Below are 18,994 nucleotides of genomic sequence, written 5' to 3' on the forward strand. Positions count from 1 at the left end.
ATCACCTGATGGGCTTCTCCTCTCACACGGCCACAAGCACACTATGCTGACCATGTTACAGCCAAGCTCTACATCTGAGGACACTCATGGTACACATGTTGCTGGTAGAAAATGGTTTAGCAGCCGCACTTCCTGTATATTCTACTTCATTATGTGCCTTCTTTTCTCTATGCAGTTGCATTCCACTCCCTTCAACTTCACTCACAATAATCCACTATAAAACTCCAAGAGACACAGAAGACTCCTAATGGAATACCAATCTTTATATTTAATTTTAATAAGGATATTTAAATACAATTAGAAAGTGCATCATTCTATTTATTTCAGCAGCAGATTTTGTTTTTGATAACTAAATATATAAAATAAACCTAGCCGATCTCTCATTCACTGCATAAATGTATCCTTTGGTACAATGCCAGGGAACAGAACAAGCAATTTTGCCTTTGAACAACATATTTTTCATTTGCATGTTTGTAAACCTAAAAAATGTAAATATGGGCTTATTTATCAAGCTTTGTAAAAAATGGAGAAATATACATGTTGATAAATAGGCCCTTTACCTTTACATTTATAATCAAATTCAAATGGGAGTTGATGGGGGCCAAAATTCTGTAAAAATAATTATACAAGCCAGTAGCATCACAGAAAATAATTAGTAAACCAGAGCTGCTGGTTATTACTGCTCCTACAAGAATGAACGAGCCAAACAATCCATAATTAATCTGCCCCTCAGTGTTACTGTAATGTTTTCAGAACTCAAAGTTCAATTCTCCATTTTTCTTTGAAAACTATTTATAGAGCTAGAGTGCCCTCTACTGGTAGAAAGGAGAAAGGCATGAACTAACAACTGGTATTTATTAAGGCTTATTATTAAGGCACTATGCCCTTGTACTGTTGCCACAGTAGTGCTGGACTTATTTGCTAAGTAACTAACTATCAATTATGGCATGTAGTGAGATTCCTCAATCCCTGCCAGGACACTGCCTGCAAGTATTTCTCCCTATGCTTGGGTGGGTTTTCTCTGGGTACTCTGGTTTTTTCTTTTTCTGGTTTTTTACACTCCTAAAACTTACAGGCGGGTAATTGGGCGTCTAACTAAACGACCATAGCGTGTGAATGTGATAGGGACATGCCTCCTCTGGGGCAGGGACTGATGTGAATGATGCATAATCCCTGTAAAGCACTGCAGAAATGTGTTGGTGCTATATAAATAACAGGAAATAAAATAAACCCATGTAGACTAGCTTGGAAAATCCATGATCCCTCACAACCTGGCAATTGTACAGACTTGAAGTTGAAGCTTGATTCCCTTTAACCCTTTAAGTGCCAGCCGAATTCGTCATTTCGGTTCCCCCCAGTGCCAGACGTTTTTTAAGCATTTTGTACTCATTCACTTTAACAATGTTTTTTGGTAGGAAAACCTCCACGAAACTAGGGAAATTATATATCGTTTTTTTCGTCACTAATTGGGCTTCGACATACATACCAAATTTTATAACTTTTCTGGAGATATGATGTGTATTTTGGGTGAAATATGTAAAAAAAAAATAAAATTATGAAAAATTTCTGTATATTTTGAGGTTTTTTTCCATAGAAAAGTTAATTTTACTCACTTTTTTTTATTGTTTGTAAAAGCCCTGATACTCCCAATTCCAACGATACCAAATATGTGGTGGTACCCCACAGTTCCTGTCCAGAAGTAACCCCCAAACTAAGGCAATACTTAGTACAATATCACACCAGAACAAAGCAGAAAAGCGCTTGTAACAGTTAATGCAGCATAACTTATATGTAAATCTAAAATATCCCCTCATGTTTGGTATCTTTAGAAACTACAGACCTTCAGGTTTCTAGGTGCAATGTAGTTTTCACTCAAAAGCCAAATACCTTTTGTCAGTGCATTGTGAAATTTGGAACTTTTTATGACATTTTTTTTTTTTTTCTAAAACGTAAACTTGGACGCATGATCAAATGTGGATTTGACAAAAAAAAATCTCATAAAAATTTTCTAACAAAGGCATATTTGAAAGACAAACTTCTCCTGAATAAAATGATGCCCCATATGTATGGGTGCACATAAAGACATGGGCACCAAACACTCCAAAGCAGGGGCAATGCACAAGGGCAATTACAGCTAAAAATGTGGGGGCTGCGCTCTATGTGCACTTCCTGCAGTTTTTCAGTGTTAACCCCCCCTACCTGTGAAATAACCCCCACAAACTATATATTTCTGAAAAGTGCACACCTTCAGCTATTCAGAGACACCACTCTTCTCTTTCTACATGGAAAATTGTGGCCGCAGTCCCTTGCAGAAGTCAGCGCTTTGGTCAGAAATCAAGGAAAAACCAGATAAAAAAACCTAGATTTCTCCCCAAAATCTCCATGGCAACTACCAAAAACTTACTAACCATCAATCTGCAAGTTCCCCTGAATAAAACGATACCCCATATGTATGGGTGCACATAAAGACGTGGCCACCAAATGCCCCAAAACAGGGGCAATGCATAAGGGCAATTTCAGTTGAAATTTTGGGGGCTGCGCTCTATGAGCACTACCTGCAGTTTTTCAGTGTTAACCCCCCCTACCTGTGAGATAACCCCCACAATCTATATATTTACGAAAAGTGCAAACCTTCAGCTATTCAGAGACACCACTCTTCTCTTTCTACATGGAAAATTGTGGCCGCAGTCCCTTGCAGAAGTCAGCGCTTTGGTCAGAAATCAAGGAAAAACTAGATACAAACCTAGATTTCTCCCCAAAATCTCCATGGCAACTACCAAAAACTTACTAACCATCAATCTGCAAGTTCCCCTGAATAAAACGATACCCCATATGTATGGGTGCACATAAAGACGTGGCCACCAAATGCCCCAAAACAGGGGCAATGCATAAGGGCAATTTCAGTTGAAATTTTGGGGGCTGCGCTCTATGTGCACTACCTGCAGTTTTTCAGTGTTAACCCCCCCTACCTGTGAAATAACCCCCGCAAACTATATATTTCTGAAAAGTGCACACCTTCAGCTATTCAGAGACGCCACTCTCCTCTTTCTACATGGAAAATTGTGGCCGCAGTCCCTTGCAGAAGTTAGCGCTTTGGTCAGAAATCAAGGAAAAACCAGATACAAACCTAGATTTCTCCCCAAAATCTCCATGGCAACTACCAAAAACTTACTAACCATCAATCTGCAAGTTCCCCTGAATAAAACGATACCCCATATGTATGGGTGCACATAAAGACGTGGCCACCAAATGCCCCAAAACAGGGGCAATGCATAAGGGCAATTTCAGTTGAAATTTTGGGGGCTGCGCTCTATGTGCACTACCTGCAGTTTTTCAGTGATAACCCCCCCTACCTGTGAGATACCCCCACAATCTATATATTTACGAAAAGTGCACACCTTCAGCTATTCAGAGACACCACTCTTCTCTTTCTACATGGAAAATTGTGGCCGCAGTCCCTTGCAGAAGTCAGCGCTTTGGTCAGAAATCAAGGAAAAACCAGATACAACACTAGATTTTGGTCAGAAATCAAGGAAAAACCAGATAAAAACCTAGATTTCTCCCCAAAATCTCCATGGCAACTACCAAAAACTTACTAAACCTCAATTTGCAAGTTCCCCTGAATAAAACGATACCCCATATGTATGGGTGCACATAAAGACGTGGCCACCAAATGCCCCCAAACAGGGGCAATGCATAAGGGGGGGCTGTGCTCTATCTGCAGTTATTTAGTCTAAACACCCCCATACCTGTGAAATAACCCCCGCAAACTATATATTTCTGAAAAGTGCACACCTTCAGCTATTCAGAGACGCCACTCTCCTCTTTCTACATGGAAAATTGTGGCCGCAGTCCCTTGCAGAAGTTAGCGCTTTGGTCAGAAATCAAGGAAAAACCAGATACAAACCTAGATTTCTCCCCAAAATCTCCATGGCAACTACCAAAAACTTACTAACCATCAATCTGCAAGTTCCCCTGAATAAAACGATACCCCATATGTATGGGTGCACATAAAGACGTGGCCACCAAATGCCCCAAAACAGGGGCAATGCATAAGGGGAATTTCAGTTGAAATTTTGGGGGCTGCGCTCTATGTGCACTACCTGCAGTTTTTCAGTGATAACCCCCCCTACCTGTGAGATACCCCCACAATCTATATATTTACGAAAAGTGCACACCTTCAGCTATTCAGAGACACCACTCTTCTCTTTCTACATGGAAAATTGTGGCCGCAGTCCCTTGCAGAAGTCAGCGCTTTGGTCAGAAATCAAGGAAAAACCAGATACAACACTAGATTTTGGTCAGAAATCAAGGAAAAACCAGATAAAAACCTAGATTTCTCCCCAAAATCTCCATGGCAACTACCAAAAACTTACTAAACCTCAATTTGCAAGTTCCCCTGAATAAAACGATACCCCATATGTATGGGTGCACATAAAGACGTGGCCACCAAATGCCCCCAAACAGGGGCAATGCATAAGGGGGGGCTGTGCTCTATCTGCAGTTATTTAGTCTAAACACCCCCATACCTGTGAAATAACCCCCGCAAACTATATATTTCTGAAAAGTGCACACCTTCAGCTATTCAGAGACGCCACTCTCCTCTTTCTACATGGAAAATTGTGGCCGCAGTCCCTTGCAGAAGTTAGCGCTTTGGTCAGAAATCAAGGAAAAACCAGATACAAACCTAGATTTCTCCCCAAAATCTCCATGGCAACTACCAAAAACTTACTAACCATCAATCTGCAAGTTCCCCTGAATAAAACGATACCCCATATGTATGGGTGCACATAAAGACGTGGCCACCAAATGCCCCAAAACAGGGGCAATGCATAAGGGCAATTTCAGTTGAAATTTTGGGGGCTGCGCTCTATGTGCACTACCTGCAGTTTTTCAGTGTTAACCCCCCCTACCTGTGAGATAACCCCCACAATCTATATATTTACGAAAAGTGCACACCTTCAGCTATTCAGAGACGCCACTCTTCTCTTTCTACATGGAAAATTGTGGCCGTAGTCCCTTGCAGAAGTCAGCGCTTTGGTCAGAAATCAAGGAAAAACCAGATACAAACCTAGATTTTGGTCAGAAATCAAGGAAAAACCAGATAAAAAACCTAGATTTCTCCCCAAAATCTCCATGGCAACTACCAAAAACTTACTAAACCTCAATTTGCAAGTTCCCCTGAATAAAACGATACCCCATATGTATGGGTGCACATAAAGACGTGGCCACCAAATGCCCCCAAACAGGGGCAATGCATAAGGGCAATTTCAGTTGAAATTTTGGGGGCTGCGCTCTATGTGCACTACCTGCAGTTTTTCACTGTTAACCCCCCCTACCTGTGAGATAACCCCCACAATCTATATATTTACGAAAAGTGCACACCTTCAGCTATTCAGAGACGCCACTCTTCTCTTTCTACATGGAAAATTGTGGCCGCAGTCCCTTGCAGAAGTCAGCGCTTTGGTCAGAAATCAAGGAAAAACCAGATACAAACCTAGATTTTGGTCAGAAATCAAGGAAAAACCAGATAAAAAACCTAGATTTCTCCCCAAAATCTCCATGGCAACTACCAAAAACTTACTAACCATCAATCTGCAAGTTCCCCTGAATAAAACGATACCTATGTCTGGTTGCACATAAGTACATGGCCGCCAAACCTGAAAATGCATAATATTGGGGCTGCACTCTATGCACCCCTTTTTTTTGCCTGCACCCGAATGAATGGGATACGCTCGGGTGCAGGCACATGTAGCCGATATACGCATGAAAACGCGTGAGAATGCAAAGTCTCGCGTTTTCATGCGTATATCGGCTACACGTGCCTGCACCCGAGCGTATCCCATTCATTCGGGTGCAGGAACAAGTAGCAGGCGTAGGGCTGAATTTTCGGCAAGCGTTTTTCCACTTGCTGAAAAAATCAGCCCTACGCCTCGTGTGGCATCAGCCTAACCCTTGGCAATAGAAACTACCAGAACAATCTTAGCACCTCTGGACCTTTCTAGAACAACTGAAATCAAATGGAATAAAACCACTAAAAGCAATCAAAGAACAATAGTTGCAATGAAATCGGTAAGAGCCCTGGATCCACCAATGTCACTGCAAAAGCAACCTTTTTGGGGGCACTAAACACACAATAAAGAACAATGCAAAGATAAAACACCGTAAAATCCAATAAAACCACCTAAACCAACAGAAGAACAATAATTGCAATGAAATCGGTGGTCAGAGCCCTGGATCCACCAACGTCACTGCAAATTCAGCACCCAATAGCAATACAAAAAGTTACAGTGCAATAGAATAATTCAAAAACAGAAATCAATTATGAAAATGCCAAAAAAACACTAAAATGCAACCAAATAAATCAGATAATTATAGAGCAAGATCAGAAATAAAGTTTTAGTAAAAAAAAAGACTGCCAAAGAAAGCAAAGACAGAAAGAAAAGAAAAGAAAGAAAGAAAAAAAAAAAAAAAAAAAAAAAAAAGTGTAAGTGTAAGTGTGTGTGTAAGTGTCTGTGTGTGCTTGGGAAAGTTGTAAATCAGTGTGTATGTGTACAAAAGTGTAATAATGACAAAGATAGAAGAAAAAATGCAAAAAAAAAAAAAAAAAAATTTTTTAGACAGTTGAGATAGAAATAAGCAAAATAAACAGTGGTAGAGAGTTGTAGTTCAGCTTACCCAAGGCAGGCAGACGATCAGGGGCGATCAGGGGCGATCAATCCAGCAGGAAGGCAGCAGGGGAGCTCCATCTCGTCCGAAGTGCGCAGCAGGAGTGAGGGAGCCGACAGTAGGCGGCGCTATTTAAAGGGACAGCAGTGGACACGTCATCAACGCGTGTCCACTGCTGTCATTGGCTGGCGACGCGATCGGTGCGGCTCGGGGACCCGGATCGGTGAGTATGTCTATGTTTGCTCGTTGCCTAGGGGGATCTGAGGGGTTTACAAGCGCTGCGCTGCTTTAAAAGCGAGCGCAGCGCTTGTAAACCCGACAGTGCCATTGGACGTAGATTCTACGTCCCATGGCACTTTGGTCCCTTGGTACCTGGGACGTAGAATCTACGTCCCTTGGCACTTAAAGGGTTAAGATTTCTACTTGTTATCATCTTTTTGTTGCAGGTTAATGTTATCCTGTATATATATATATTTTTTAACCTTTCCTGTTCCAGTAAGTAAATCCAGACCCCTTTACTATTTACAACCCACTCTAATTACTTTTCTTATCTCTATCGAGATAACTACTCTAAAGCAGCAGACAGGGAATTCCGAGGAATGACATCATTTGGAACGTAGCTGCAAACAGCGCTGCTGAACTTAACCAACAATCCATCAAGTCATGTGACCAGCGAGGACATAATGCAGCTTGCTTTAATAAACCTAATGAAAAACAGATTGGGACTGTTACAAAAAATACTTGGAATTCGCTGCCACAGTCTTTCTCATGCTGGATACAATACTAGAGACATTTAACATTTTGCCAACTCCAAAATCTAGGTTACAAGAAAAACATTCATGCAAAGGAAGCTTCCCAGAGTACTGGGGGGGGGGACAGCAGAACCTTTTCAAATATGGGGCCTGATTTGCATAACTAAACAGCACATACAGGGCCTCCTCAACTATCTGAAATATCTAGTGCAATACATTTTTAAAAAGTAATTTTTAAGCATTTAATTTAATGAATGCCTATGCCTGTTTTAAATAAATAACAATCCAGTACTTTGCAGGAAGCCTCATAGAAGTAATTCATGCAATGTGAGTAGGAGGTTTTCCCACTAGCCCATTATTATGCATATTCTCTTGTCTATAAAAGGGGTGGAAGCCATTGTACTGGAATAAGCAAGAATAGCTAGGATTGAAAAGTGAAAGGCACACACTCTTCCAGGTAGACATGAAACGGACAACTTTATTTACACATCCAAGTGTTACCAGCAATCAAACATACATCCATGTCATTCTAAGCAGGCATACAATCACAGGCAACATTCACACATCCATATTATCCAGAGGATGTCAGTTTCTATCAGCAATAGCTAGACTGGATTTTCTTACTTATATCCAGTCTCGGGATCCCTGTCCTCACTTATCTCAGCAATCCGAGACTCCCTTCGGTGTCCCTTTGCTTATCTGACCAGGCCTTTCCTACTGACAGACTTCTGGCCTGAAGCTTATCAACCCCTCTCCACAAGCCTATCCTGTCCACTTGGGTCCGTATCTGGTGGATGATCCAGAAAAATTGAGCCAAATGATCAAATTAATATGGTGGACATAGGTGCTGTCAGAACGGGGACCAAATCAGGCCAGATGTTGTCGGGGAGGCCCATTGGTGGTGCCCATACAGGTGCAGATAAGCTGATGAATCGGTCTAAAGAACCAATATATCGGCAGCTAAAATTGGCTTGTGTATGGCCACCTTTAGAAGAGTTGAAATTCAAATTTGAAATATTGAATTTCATCTCTTTAAGTTACCAGGAGAGTGATTTTGCTGCCCCTGGTAACTTGCGGAGCAATGTTGTCTGAGTTTTTCAACCTCATGGCAGCAGTTTTTTCACCAAGTTCAAGGTGAAAAAACAGGTACAAACAGCAAGCTTTTGTCCTCAATACAACTCATACCCCTGAATTTGCTGCTGACAGAGAATTGTGTGAATATAGGCAGAACCCATACACAAATACTGATGCAGGTGGCCCCTGTGAATCCAGGCACAAAGTTAGCACAAGGGTGCATTGCAAAGCTACTCTTGACAGGACCAATCAAACTAGTGTTCAACATATCTAGCAGAATTAAGTCGAAAGCAATTGGACCTTTGAGGGCAGAACAGTCATAGACATCTAATCACAACGGTTCCTTTGAACTTATTCAGTTAGGTGTTGGCTGAAACTTACACAGTGTGATCAAGTCACAATGGTACATTACACTACCACTCAAAAGTGGCCACAAAAATATTATAGACTGCTTGCAACAGCTTGAGAAGGTCATCAGTCCGGCTTTGTATTATCGCCTCTACCCACTGCCTATATGGACTCCCAAAAGTACAAAAGGAAGGAGCCCCTCTGAGGCCAATTGTCGGCAGCATTAACCCTGTGACTTATAACATCACTAATATGTGGCCAACATCTTAGCTCCCTTAATTGGACTCCCCCCCCAGTGGGGCTCAGCAGGACCAGGGCCCACTGGGTTCTCTCCCGGTGCCCCATCAGGGCCAATCCATACCCGATATCAAGATACAATGGAACCTATGGAAGAGGTTATGGAGATATCGGTGCCAGAAAACAACAACTACATGTGTAATATTCAATACTTCATGTCAGTTTTACTTACCCAATCACAACGCAAGAGATTGCAGTTCCTAAAAATGCATAGGTCAAGATAGAGCCCAGATTTCTGAAGAAATGCCTCTGTGGATGAAAGGAACAATCAAATAGGCTATGAATTGAAATGCTGCCTATGTGCCATCAAAAGGCAAAAACTTTGCATTTGTTATGATGGGTTAACAGCCCTAACATATATTTACAATTTGGGCTACAGGTTAGAGGCACACTTCACCTAATGCATCATTTTCACAACAACAACTAATGTCGTACTTTCCATTCAATGTTTTCACTTGTATTTGATGATTGCCTCTTCATATAAACTGTGCAAGCTAGGCTGCCAATTTAAAAATGTTGCCTTTTATAACTTTAACTCAGTAAGACTTATTAAGGCATTTGTTGCTAAGAAAGCTATCAAGAAATGTAACAAATGCTAACAGCTTGCAAACTCTGTTATGTCACTTACCTGCAGCTCAATTTCCCCTTAGGACCCATCTGAGTAGCACTTGTTCCTGTGGAGTTCAGTGTGCTGTGAGTGCAATAGAGACACAGGCAGACAGGAAGTACAGGGTCCTGCTGCGTTGTGTGCTCACTGGTGCTCCCTAGCTTGCACCATTAAATGAAACACACTCTAGAAGGTTACCACAGGAAGGTCCACCATGGACTGGCCCAGCCCAAATGCAGGTGTTTAAAGATCTACGGTATAGGGGCCAAACATGGGTCAGGCTTCAAAAACAAGGTGTTGTGCCCATGTTTGGCACTTTTATCCCTGACCCATACATAGATGAGTCCTAATAAGTTTTGTGAAGGTGTTTAGTAATCTACATGGAAATACAAAGTACAGCCAATAGAGCCTTCTTATAAATATATGCCAGTAGTTTTGCAGGATCAATGGTGCACACCATACCCATAAAAACTTTTACATGAACAAGTTCCCTGAGCAAAATTGAAACTTCAGCTTAATAAACATTTGTTCACTTTAATTTACACAAGTCTTTTTAGTGTTCCTATTCTTTAAGGCAGGAGTCTTAGCTCCCAGTAGTCATTTTTTCTGTAAACTCTCAGCAGTTCCAGCCTTCATGACAGCTTAATTTACAGCAGTTCCAAAACTTTTTATGGTCCAAACAATAACCCCTCAAGTTATAAGCCCATGCAAAATTAACTCTTACAGCCACAGGAGATGTATTGTCTTGGCCCCAGACTTGTCTCTCCATTAAAAGGGTTTTATAGAAATCCAAAGTTGGTACATACAGCTATGCATATCCTTGCTCCCATATACAACAAAAATTCTATCTATAGCAGTGCAGCTACATTGAATCGATTAAATTACATTCCATGCCTTTACTTCTTGGTTCAGTTTCCCAGCACAGAAATTCTAGATCAGTGTGGCCCCACCCCCTACTGGGCAGGCACTTACACTCACGAGTAGGGCAGGGTAGGGCAGGGAAGAGCAGTAGAGCCTAAGCCTAGGAGCCAAAGAAGACTGAAGTCTTGAGACAGCAACACTTGATTATTACTTGTCTTACACTTGCATATCTTCACTTCTGCATTGCACCCTTTCCTCAGAAGACAATCCGCCTCCCTCATGTTTGATTACTAGAACCTTGTACAGCACGTTACTGTAGGCATGTTAGGGTACATTTACAAAGGACTCGGGTTTAGCCTTCATTAAAATCTCCTTATGGCCACAGTCAAAAGACTTGGAGAGCAACACAAGCAGCATAAAAGTTCATGGAGGTATTAGGCAGCCTCTATGCACACAATCAGCTTACAGGAGGATTTTTTTTGGTAGTGAATTTTGTTTTTATTCAACCAAAACTTGCCCCCACGTCAGGAATTAAAAAATAACTCCCTGGTTTGGGGGCACTGAGAGCAACATCCAAGGGGTTGGTGAGCAACATGTTGCCCCCGAGCCACTGGTTGGGGATAACTGCTTTAAGGAGACAAACACAAGGGGACAGTTCCCAAAAATGTCATTAAAAAGAATGCAACCACAACGTTTACCAAGATTTGTGATTTTTGTACAGGTACTGCAAATTTGGGCACATTTTCAAGATTGTGAAAAAAAAAAAAGTTGCAAATCACACTTTTTCATTCATTTTCAAGCAAGCTAATAAATCACGAATCACGAATATAAGTTTTATCTTGCTTCAATGCTGAAAATACAATTTCCACTGACTTCTATGGCATCCTGACAGGTTTTATGATTATTTGTTTTGGGGTTTTTTCATAAACTGTGCAAAGCCACAGAAAAAAAAAATAGTGTATTGTGTCTTTTAGTGATTCCAGGCCTGTGATCTTGACACAAATTGCAGTTATTGTTTACTGTGATTTGCATGCTCATGCAAAGTTAATGCAAAAACTTTATTTCAACATCATTAAGCTAATCCGTTTCCTATACAAAATAGAATGTGGCTGGGATTTGATTAGCACAATTTTGTTGTGCTTTAAAACCCAGTGGGTGAGCTTTAGTCTATAGGGTATTCAATGAAAAATTTTTGGACAAAAACAAATTTTTCCATCCCAGCATTAAATTGTTCCTTTTCAGCACGACTTTAATTCTATCTTAATTCTGCAAACAAGTGGTTAAATGGATTATTAATGCTGGAAGGCTATGTTTGGGATATGGCCAGCGTAGCAACAAATTTTTTAAGCACTATCCAGCCGTTTGCCCATACAGAGAGTTAAGTACCTTTACTTTTCTTCTGACTTTAAACAGCCTTAATAAAATTTGTATTGTTTTCTGTGGCTGCAGACAATGGACATGCATTAGGAGAGCAATACACTGCTCATGCTTTGGTTGACCTTTATTCATTCAGACTTGCATTTTATAGTGTGGTTACATACCCACAACAGTAATTACCCTGCACTATAATTCTACTACCCGCACACCGAGCCTAATATCACATATTTGAAAAAAAAAAAAAAAAACATTTTTTTGAACAAAAGAAAACTATGGCATTTCTTGGAAGCGACTGCCATTCACAGTTGAAAACAGGTCCAGTGTGGCTGTAAAGGTGTATGTTCAGTGTCTGTAATTGTTACCAAGAGAAGCATGATAAAGTATCCATCAGGTAGGGCAAATATGGCTGTTTTAAGGGAGTACTGTGGTGCGGTTTGGGTGGGTGGCCACTTCAGCAGCCCCCTATGCCTACCTGGGGGCCCATCCCTGATCCACCCAAACTTCAGCCAGTTCTGCACAATTCCTACACATTTAGCAGACAGTCCAACAAATTTTACAGCAGTACAGGCCCCCATATTGACACAGAGCAGTTCTTGTTATTTTTGTTACCAAATAATTTATACATAATGTAGGGACCCATAGGGTTAAGCTCCCTATGGTGTTATCCCTTATCTTTATCTAATCTGTATTGTTATAGGGCAGAGCCCTCTGATATCAGGTTACTGTTATTAGGCTGCCCTCTATAGGTTTAGCCAGGTTGACCACTCCCCTTGGCAGACTATATAGTGTCTTGCACAAGGAAGTGTCTTCCTCTTTTGGCTGCATGCTGTGTTCTGGACAGATCCCAACTGAGCCTGGACCAGAACATAGGCCCAGAAGCCATTTGTACCCTAGGGGACCACCTACCCTAGTGATAAGTCGGGGACAGGGCCCCGTGAACGAGGTAAAGCCAGCACAGACAGTTTTATTATAGCACCCTCTAGGAGAGGTGAGAGTAGTCAGAGTATCTAGTAAGGGCAGTCATAGCCCCGACCAGGAGTTGTAACAAAGGGTTTAGTCTACCCAGGCTTGGTGTGCCATTTCTGCAGGACCGCGGTTAAGACGTAGTATTCAGGCAGTTTCTCACCCTGATCAATAGTCGGCCGGAGGGATCCATCCCAGATAAAGGGCATCCATTCCTGAATTCAGCTAATCCTCTGTGCAATCTCCAAAGGGGTTATTCTGTGCCTAAAGTGTCACATCTGCTGTACTATCTGTGACATCATATACTGCTGTGTCTGTGAGTATACCCTGCTGCACTATAAAGTTGTGCCTTTGTCCAATAAATTGTACTATAGTTCATGAGCAAGAACCTTTCTGGCGTCCATTATTCCATCTGCACCACACACGCTCTACCTAGTTGTAGTTCAACTACACCCTCAGCTCCATCAATACCTCCCATATAGCGGAGGCCCACTCCTGTGCATTAAGGTTGAATGTAACCCATGCTCTATACATATCACTAGCCTGGGTTTGCCATATCATAGCCAAACAAGTGTTACAATAATATAGGTAAGTGGATATGTACAGGAGAGATGGGAATTTGCTAGCCAGATGCTTACCTTCTTCAAGCTGTATCCAGCATGGAAAATGATAGGCGGTAGTAGTACGTTGAAGAAAACTTCTGGGTCAAACGTCATCTAACAAGAAATTACATCAATGTATTAGGTTGTTAGCTTTTTTATTAAACTTTTTACTTGTAACACCCCTAATTAAAGCGAGAAACATGAACACATGCTGCATAGACAGTTTACAGGACTACATATCCCAGCATGCCTCAGAGCCGAGGACCTGGCTGGGACTTTAAATCCACCAATGATAAGGAAAGGCGCAAAATGTTGTGAGGACCACCCTCCAGGACTATAAAAATGGGAGAGAGAAGGGTGTGCCAGGGAGAAACTGCTGCCTACCTGCTGTACCTGCAGTGAGTGGGAGAGCTGCCAGAGGGGAGAGACACCTGCAGGGATCCTGACCCAGGAGAAGCTGCTACAGGGAGAAGCTGACCCTGCTCTCCCAGCTCTGGACTAGCACCTATAAAAGAGCTATCAGTGCCAGCCAGAAAGGGAGCAGGGGGAAGCTGCCGCTGTTGGTAAGAGAGGCCCAGGTGATTACAGCTGCTGGAGGGCAGAGCTGCCTGCATCCCATCTGGGATCTGCTCCTAAAGGTGATACAGTGATTTAGGAGCACAGACTGTGAGTAACCTGCAACACCTCACACTACTGGGGAACTGTGTACTATTAACCCATAGGAGTTACCCCATCGGTGGCTAAATTATACTCTCTGCCAAGTGACTTCACCCCTGGAAGTGTTTCCTCACTAAGTTTCAGAGTTACACTGCTAACCAGCAAATTAAAGGAACAGCGTCATTGGCCAATAAGTTAAGGGCCCCAACGTGCACAAATCATTTGGGACTGTGACAGGGGAATTAAGTAACAGGATTTAGCACATATTACAGTAGTCAGACAATATTTTTGTGCGAAATTCTGAAAACACAAAGATCAGCACAGTAAGTTGTATTCTTATGGAAACAAGTTGTAGCTGTAGTTGAAGCGGAAACTCATGGCCAGTGTATATGGTGTTACACTTTCATGCCCCTTAATTAAATGCATTTATAGCATTAAAACCACAACCACCTATAGTTGCAAAAGCCAAGAGGGGAACGCAAAGTTTGCTACAGGTCTAGTCACCAATACAGGGCTGGAAATAGGGGAAGGCAAAAGAAGTGTAGGCTTAGGGCACACGGATAGGAAGAAGCTAGGACCCTAGGCACATACCTCTTCTGTCTCCTCTAACTCAGGCCTTGTGCAGTTATGGCAGGGTGTCATCAACCTTTTTCATCTGTGAGCAACATTTAAATATAAAAAAAATTGGGGAGTAACACAAAGTATGACAAAAGTTCCTAGAGGTGACCAATAATGGCTTTGATGGGTAAGGCTGATGCCATACTTAGCGTATGGCAAGCTGAAAAACGCTTGCCAAAAATAGCGCCATACGCTCCTATCTGTGCCTACACCCAAATAAATGGAATAGCTCGGGTGCAGGCACATGTAGCCGATATCCGCCGAAGATATGAAGTCTTGCATTTTATGGCGGATATCGGCTACATGTGCCTGCACCCGAGCGTATTCCATTCATTTGGGTGCAGGCACAGATAGGAGTGTATGGCACTATTTTCAGCAAGCGTTTTTCAGCTTGCCATAAGTATGGCATTAGCCTTAGTTTCCCTTCTGCAAAGATGTTCCATCCCATTACAGCCCATATAGTCTTAAAGGAGAACTAAACCCCCTACTTCTTCAGGCTTGTGCAGGTGCAAGCTGTTGGAAGAGCTAGGGGTCTGGTTGCAAGCTACTAGCTTTCGGAAAGCAGTAAGCACTAGTAAGGAGCCCTTCCTTTGTGTCTGGAGTCTAAGGCGTCAGGTGCCTTGGTACTAGGGAATCAATTAATTTAGCATTCACATGTCAGCTGGCAACCACTACTTATATGGGCCCTCTCATACTGGCCTGTATGCTCAAACAGGAGAGCAACAGGTGCATTTACAGTTTTCCCACAAGGTGTAGAAAAAAAGGGGAAAAAATTAAAGCAAGTCAGCTTTACATTGGCTTTTTTTCTAACATTTATTTAGAAATAAACAAACTTACATGGCAGTGTAATATATATATATATCATATATTTCAGTACATCAGCACAACTGTTTCCATTTTCTGACCCACTGTGACCCCCTCAATAAACAGGAAATGATCGCTCAGCAATATAAGAAAGCTCTTAGCGATTAACAGTGTTACTATTGTTTCAGTTTGCTCCGGAAGTATCTCTGCAGTATCCCTGCACAATAGCAATTACAGATATTAACTGTAAAATAAACATATTAATGCCTGAAAGGGAAATAATGTAGCAGTGTGTTTTTTTCCTCATTATTTTAATATTTACCTCGAAAAATGTTTTTTCAAATTAATTTTAGCTTGTTGGTATTACTTATTTTAAACCATTACAACAACATGGTCCTGTCTATACTTGTGCTATATTTTTATGACCTTAAACACTGCCAATCCAGCATGCAGAAGAAAAATACAGCAAAAGCACCGGGAGAGGGCAAGGAGATCATAATCCCATTCTGGGGTACTGGACTAGACATTAAATTCAAAGTGCATATAAACATTGTAATGCAATGACAGTTTTCCTTAATGTTGCAGCACAGTCAAACTTTTACATAAGAGTTAAGGCTCTAGTTTAGAAATTGATTCTAGGGAGCTGCCACTGGTTTTTAACCCTGAGGGTGCCATTTTGGTAGCCACACTCCTAACAAATAAGGGAATAATACATTTTTGTTGTTGTCTTCTACTGTTGTTGGGAATCTGTCCCATTTAGGTTTGCCGCATTAATACTGTACATGGCTACTGTGCAACTTTTTTTTATTTACCATGCAACTTTATTTTTTTTTTTTGCAGCCATTGCATTCCATGGGTGTTTTGGTTTTTTTTTAGCTGAAACCAGGCAAAAAAACATTTTATTCATCACTAATAGAAATTAAGAAAAAAAAGTGACAAAATAATACAGTATGGCTAGCAGAAGTTAGCTATTAGCACAATTTTGGTCAAATGCCAGCATAGACCTATATAGTACTGGCAGCAAATGTATATTGTGTATATGTTTTACTCCTCACCTTTTGTAGTATAGAATTTCCCTGGTGATTGTTGACATTACTCTTGCTGACTTCACCTCTGTACTCATAGGCATAGACATGATCTGTAACATTAATGAGGAGCACTGGAGCATTACTGTTCAGCTGATCACAGCCATACACTGACCCACTGTCCACATCATAGGATTTTACTGCATAGCGTATTATTAGTCCCATTACTAAACCTGAAAAAAAATTTAAATACACAATTAATATGCAAAAAGCCATTGTATTCCTTTATATAAATTATATTCTACTGTGAACACAATGTAAAAGAAAGAAGAAATTTGCATTAAAAAGAAGTTTCCATTAAAAATGATGGAATGATTTTTTACCAAGACATTTTTTAGTGTTTGTCAATGCAGCATTGATTCATACAGCCAACGTCTCAAATTTGATTAGATATTAAAAGGAGCATTCACCTTGAATTTTATGATATAACTTGATATGATATAGACCAAACAATGTTTCCCAATGGCTTGCATGTTCATACCCATGCCTTGTCCATTACTCATGCCTGAGACCTAAAGCAGTGTTGCCTCAGGGGTCCTGCCTGCCTGAGGCAGCCAAGTTTATGCCACCCTCTTCACTCCCCCCGCACATAGCTTTATGCATCATTAGTGCAGAGAGCGCAATACGTCCAAAAGTGCAGTGAGCAAAGTGCAATTTCAAGTGCTATTGGCATGTTTATCCCCAACAATGCAGCATTTTCCCCCAGAATTCAAGGGTCATGGTGGTAGCAAAGAGGCTATGCTTTTGATGCTGCACCTTCCACAATTGCGTCCAGTTCACCAAAATGAGAGCAACTGCATATGCACTCGCAGATTGGGCAGGGTTGTGCCAAATATTTTCCAAGTGTGCCTGGCGTCGTTTTTTGTTGTTCAGTGTGCAAGTGACCGGGCGCTGTGAGAACATTGAAGCCACTGCCTCAGTCAAAGGTGGAGGTAGCTTCAGGCTTCCACTATGTCAATAGATGCTACAGCACTCAATTTTAAATGGGAGGAAGAAATGACTAAGTGGCACTGAGCACATCTATATGGAAATGCAAGGAGTACATTTTGATGCAAGAACCTTTAATAAAAGTGGTTTTCTGCATTTCTGCTCATTTGTAGCAAGATACCTGTTTAAGTGCACAACAGGGCATGGGAGAGGTAGATAATCCATAAGGATTGAAATTGCACTTTGTGCACTACACCTTAGGCAACTATCAAAAATCAACCTGACACTCCTTTCACTTTCATGTATGGGAAAAACATCCACAAATATAATTTCTTCCTTCAAAGAACAAAAACAAAAAAAAAAAACCTGCCTTGGATTTCACCTCATTATTTTGCTGGTTTTCTAGAACAACCAGTGTGCACCCAAATGCCATTTCTCCTGCAATTTCCCTGATAAGTCTCGCACAGATCTACTCACTGCTATCCTATCATTACAACCATTTGTGATTGTTATAGCTGCAACTCCATTTCGGAGACAGCTGACGACTCTTGCTATACCAGTGTTTCCCACATGAATACTACATAGAAGAATATAACCGCACTGTTTGTCTGATAATTGGCATTTGGACAAGGACAATTCATCTTCATGCCATGTCCCATTTCAAATCAATCACAAATAAGATATGACACCGTGAGCGATAATTTGCAGAAATGAGCAATGCTGCTGACAAAATCACTTAGCTGAGCTCAAGATTACCCCTTGGCTCCCTTGTACAGGGTGTTGGCTTAATTCCAAACCTTTCAGGGTGCCAATCTGATGCTTACATTCTGAAAGCCCCATCAATTTAATACTCAAGATACATACCAAAGCTTCTGAGCTTAAAGACGGACAAGAAATGACTGTCCAGTAATAACACTTTTGTAATAACCTATACACATGCACCTGTAAGGGGAAATTTAGTGGTTTAAATCCCAGGAAATGTGCCAATTCAAAGTATTCTAAACTTTTTGCAAAATAATTAGGATGCCCCCTGAATGTGCCATCTAATCTTAATAAGTACTTGCTAATAATATTTTTAAACCTTAGAGGCTCTTCATAGCCAGTGAGTTCACAGGCCTGAGACATTTAATCCCCAGTTCTGACACAGACACCTTGCAAAATCACTAAAATATTTATTCCCGAATGATATTCTAGCGTCATGAAAGAGACCTGTAAACAACTGGGATGCAAAAGGCTCTTGTTTCAGTGGACTGGTGAGTAAATATGCTTACACATTACGAATTACAGTATTTCTATTGTCATTGTTACCATAGAATAATAAATATTCAGCACCACCACTTTCATCAAACTGTA

At 41.2% G+C, this 18,994-nt stretch overlaps 1 protein-coding gene across 3 annotated transcripts in view; it reads right to left on the reverse strand.

The window, feature by feature from the left end:
- Window positions 1-18,994, reverse strand: part of slc9a9 (solute carrier family 9, subfamily A (NHE9, cation proton antiporter 9), member 9) — a 290,228-nt gene that overhangs the window by 260,070 nt on the left and 11,164 nt on the right. For 2 of the 3 annotated variants that reach the window (XM_031902407.1, XM_031902409.1), the window contains exons 2-4: window positions 16,685-16,887; window positions 13,587-13,664; window positions 9,313-9,389 (exon numbers count right to left, since the gene is read on the reverse strand). In XM_031902407.1, the coding sequence (XP_031758267.1) occupies window positions 9,313-9,389; window positions 13,587-13,664; window positions 16,685-16,887 (358 nt within the window). Of the gene's footprint in view, window positions 1-9,312; window positions 9,390-13,586; window positions 13,665-14,798; window positions 14,863-16,684; window positions 16,888-18,994 lie in introns of those variants that run through there. The other variant, XM_031902410.1, reaches the window with a different exon arrangement.

The sequence above is a fragment of the Xenopus tropicalis genome, chromosome 5 (assembly GCF_000004195.4).
Source record: "Xenopus tropicalis strain Nigerian chromosome 5, UCB_Xtro_10.0, whole genome shotgun sequence".
In the NCBI taxonomy this organism is placed as follows: Eukaryota; Metazoa; Chordata; class Amphibia; order Anura; family Pipidae; genus Xenopus; species Xenopus tropicalis.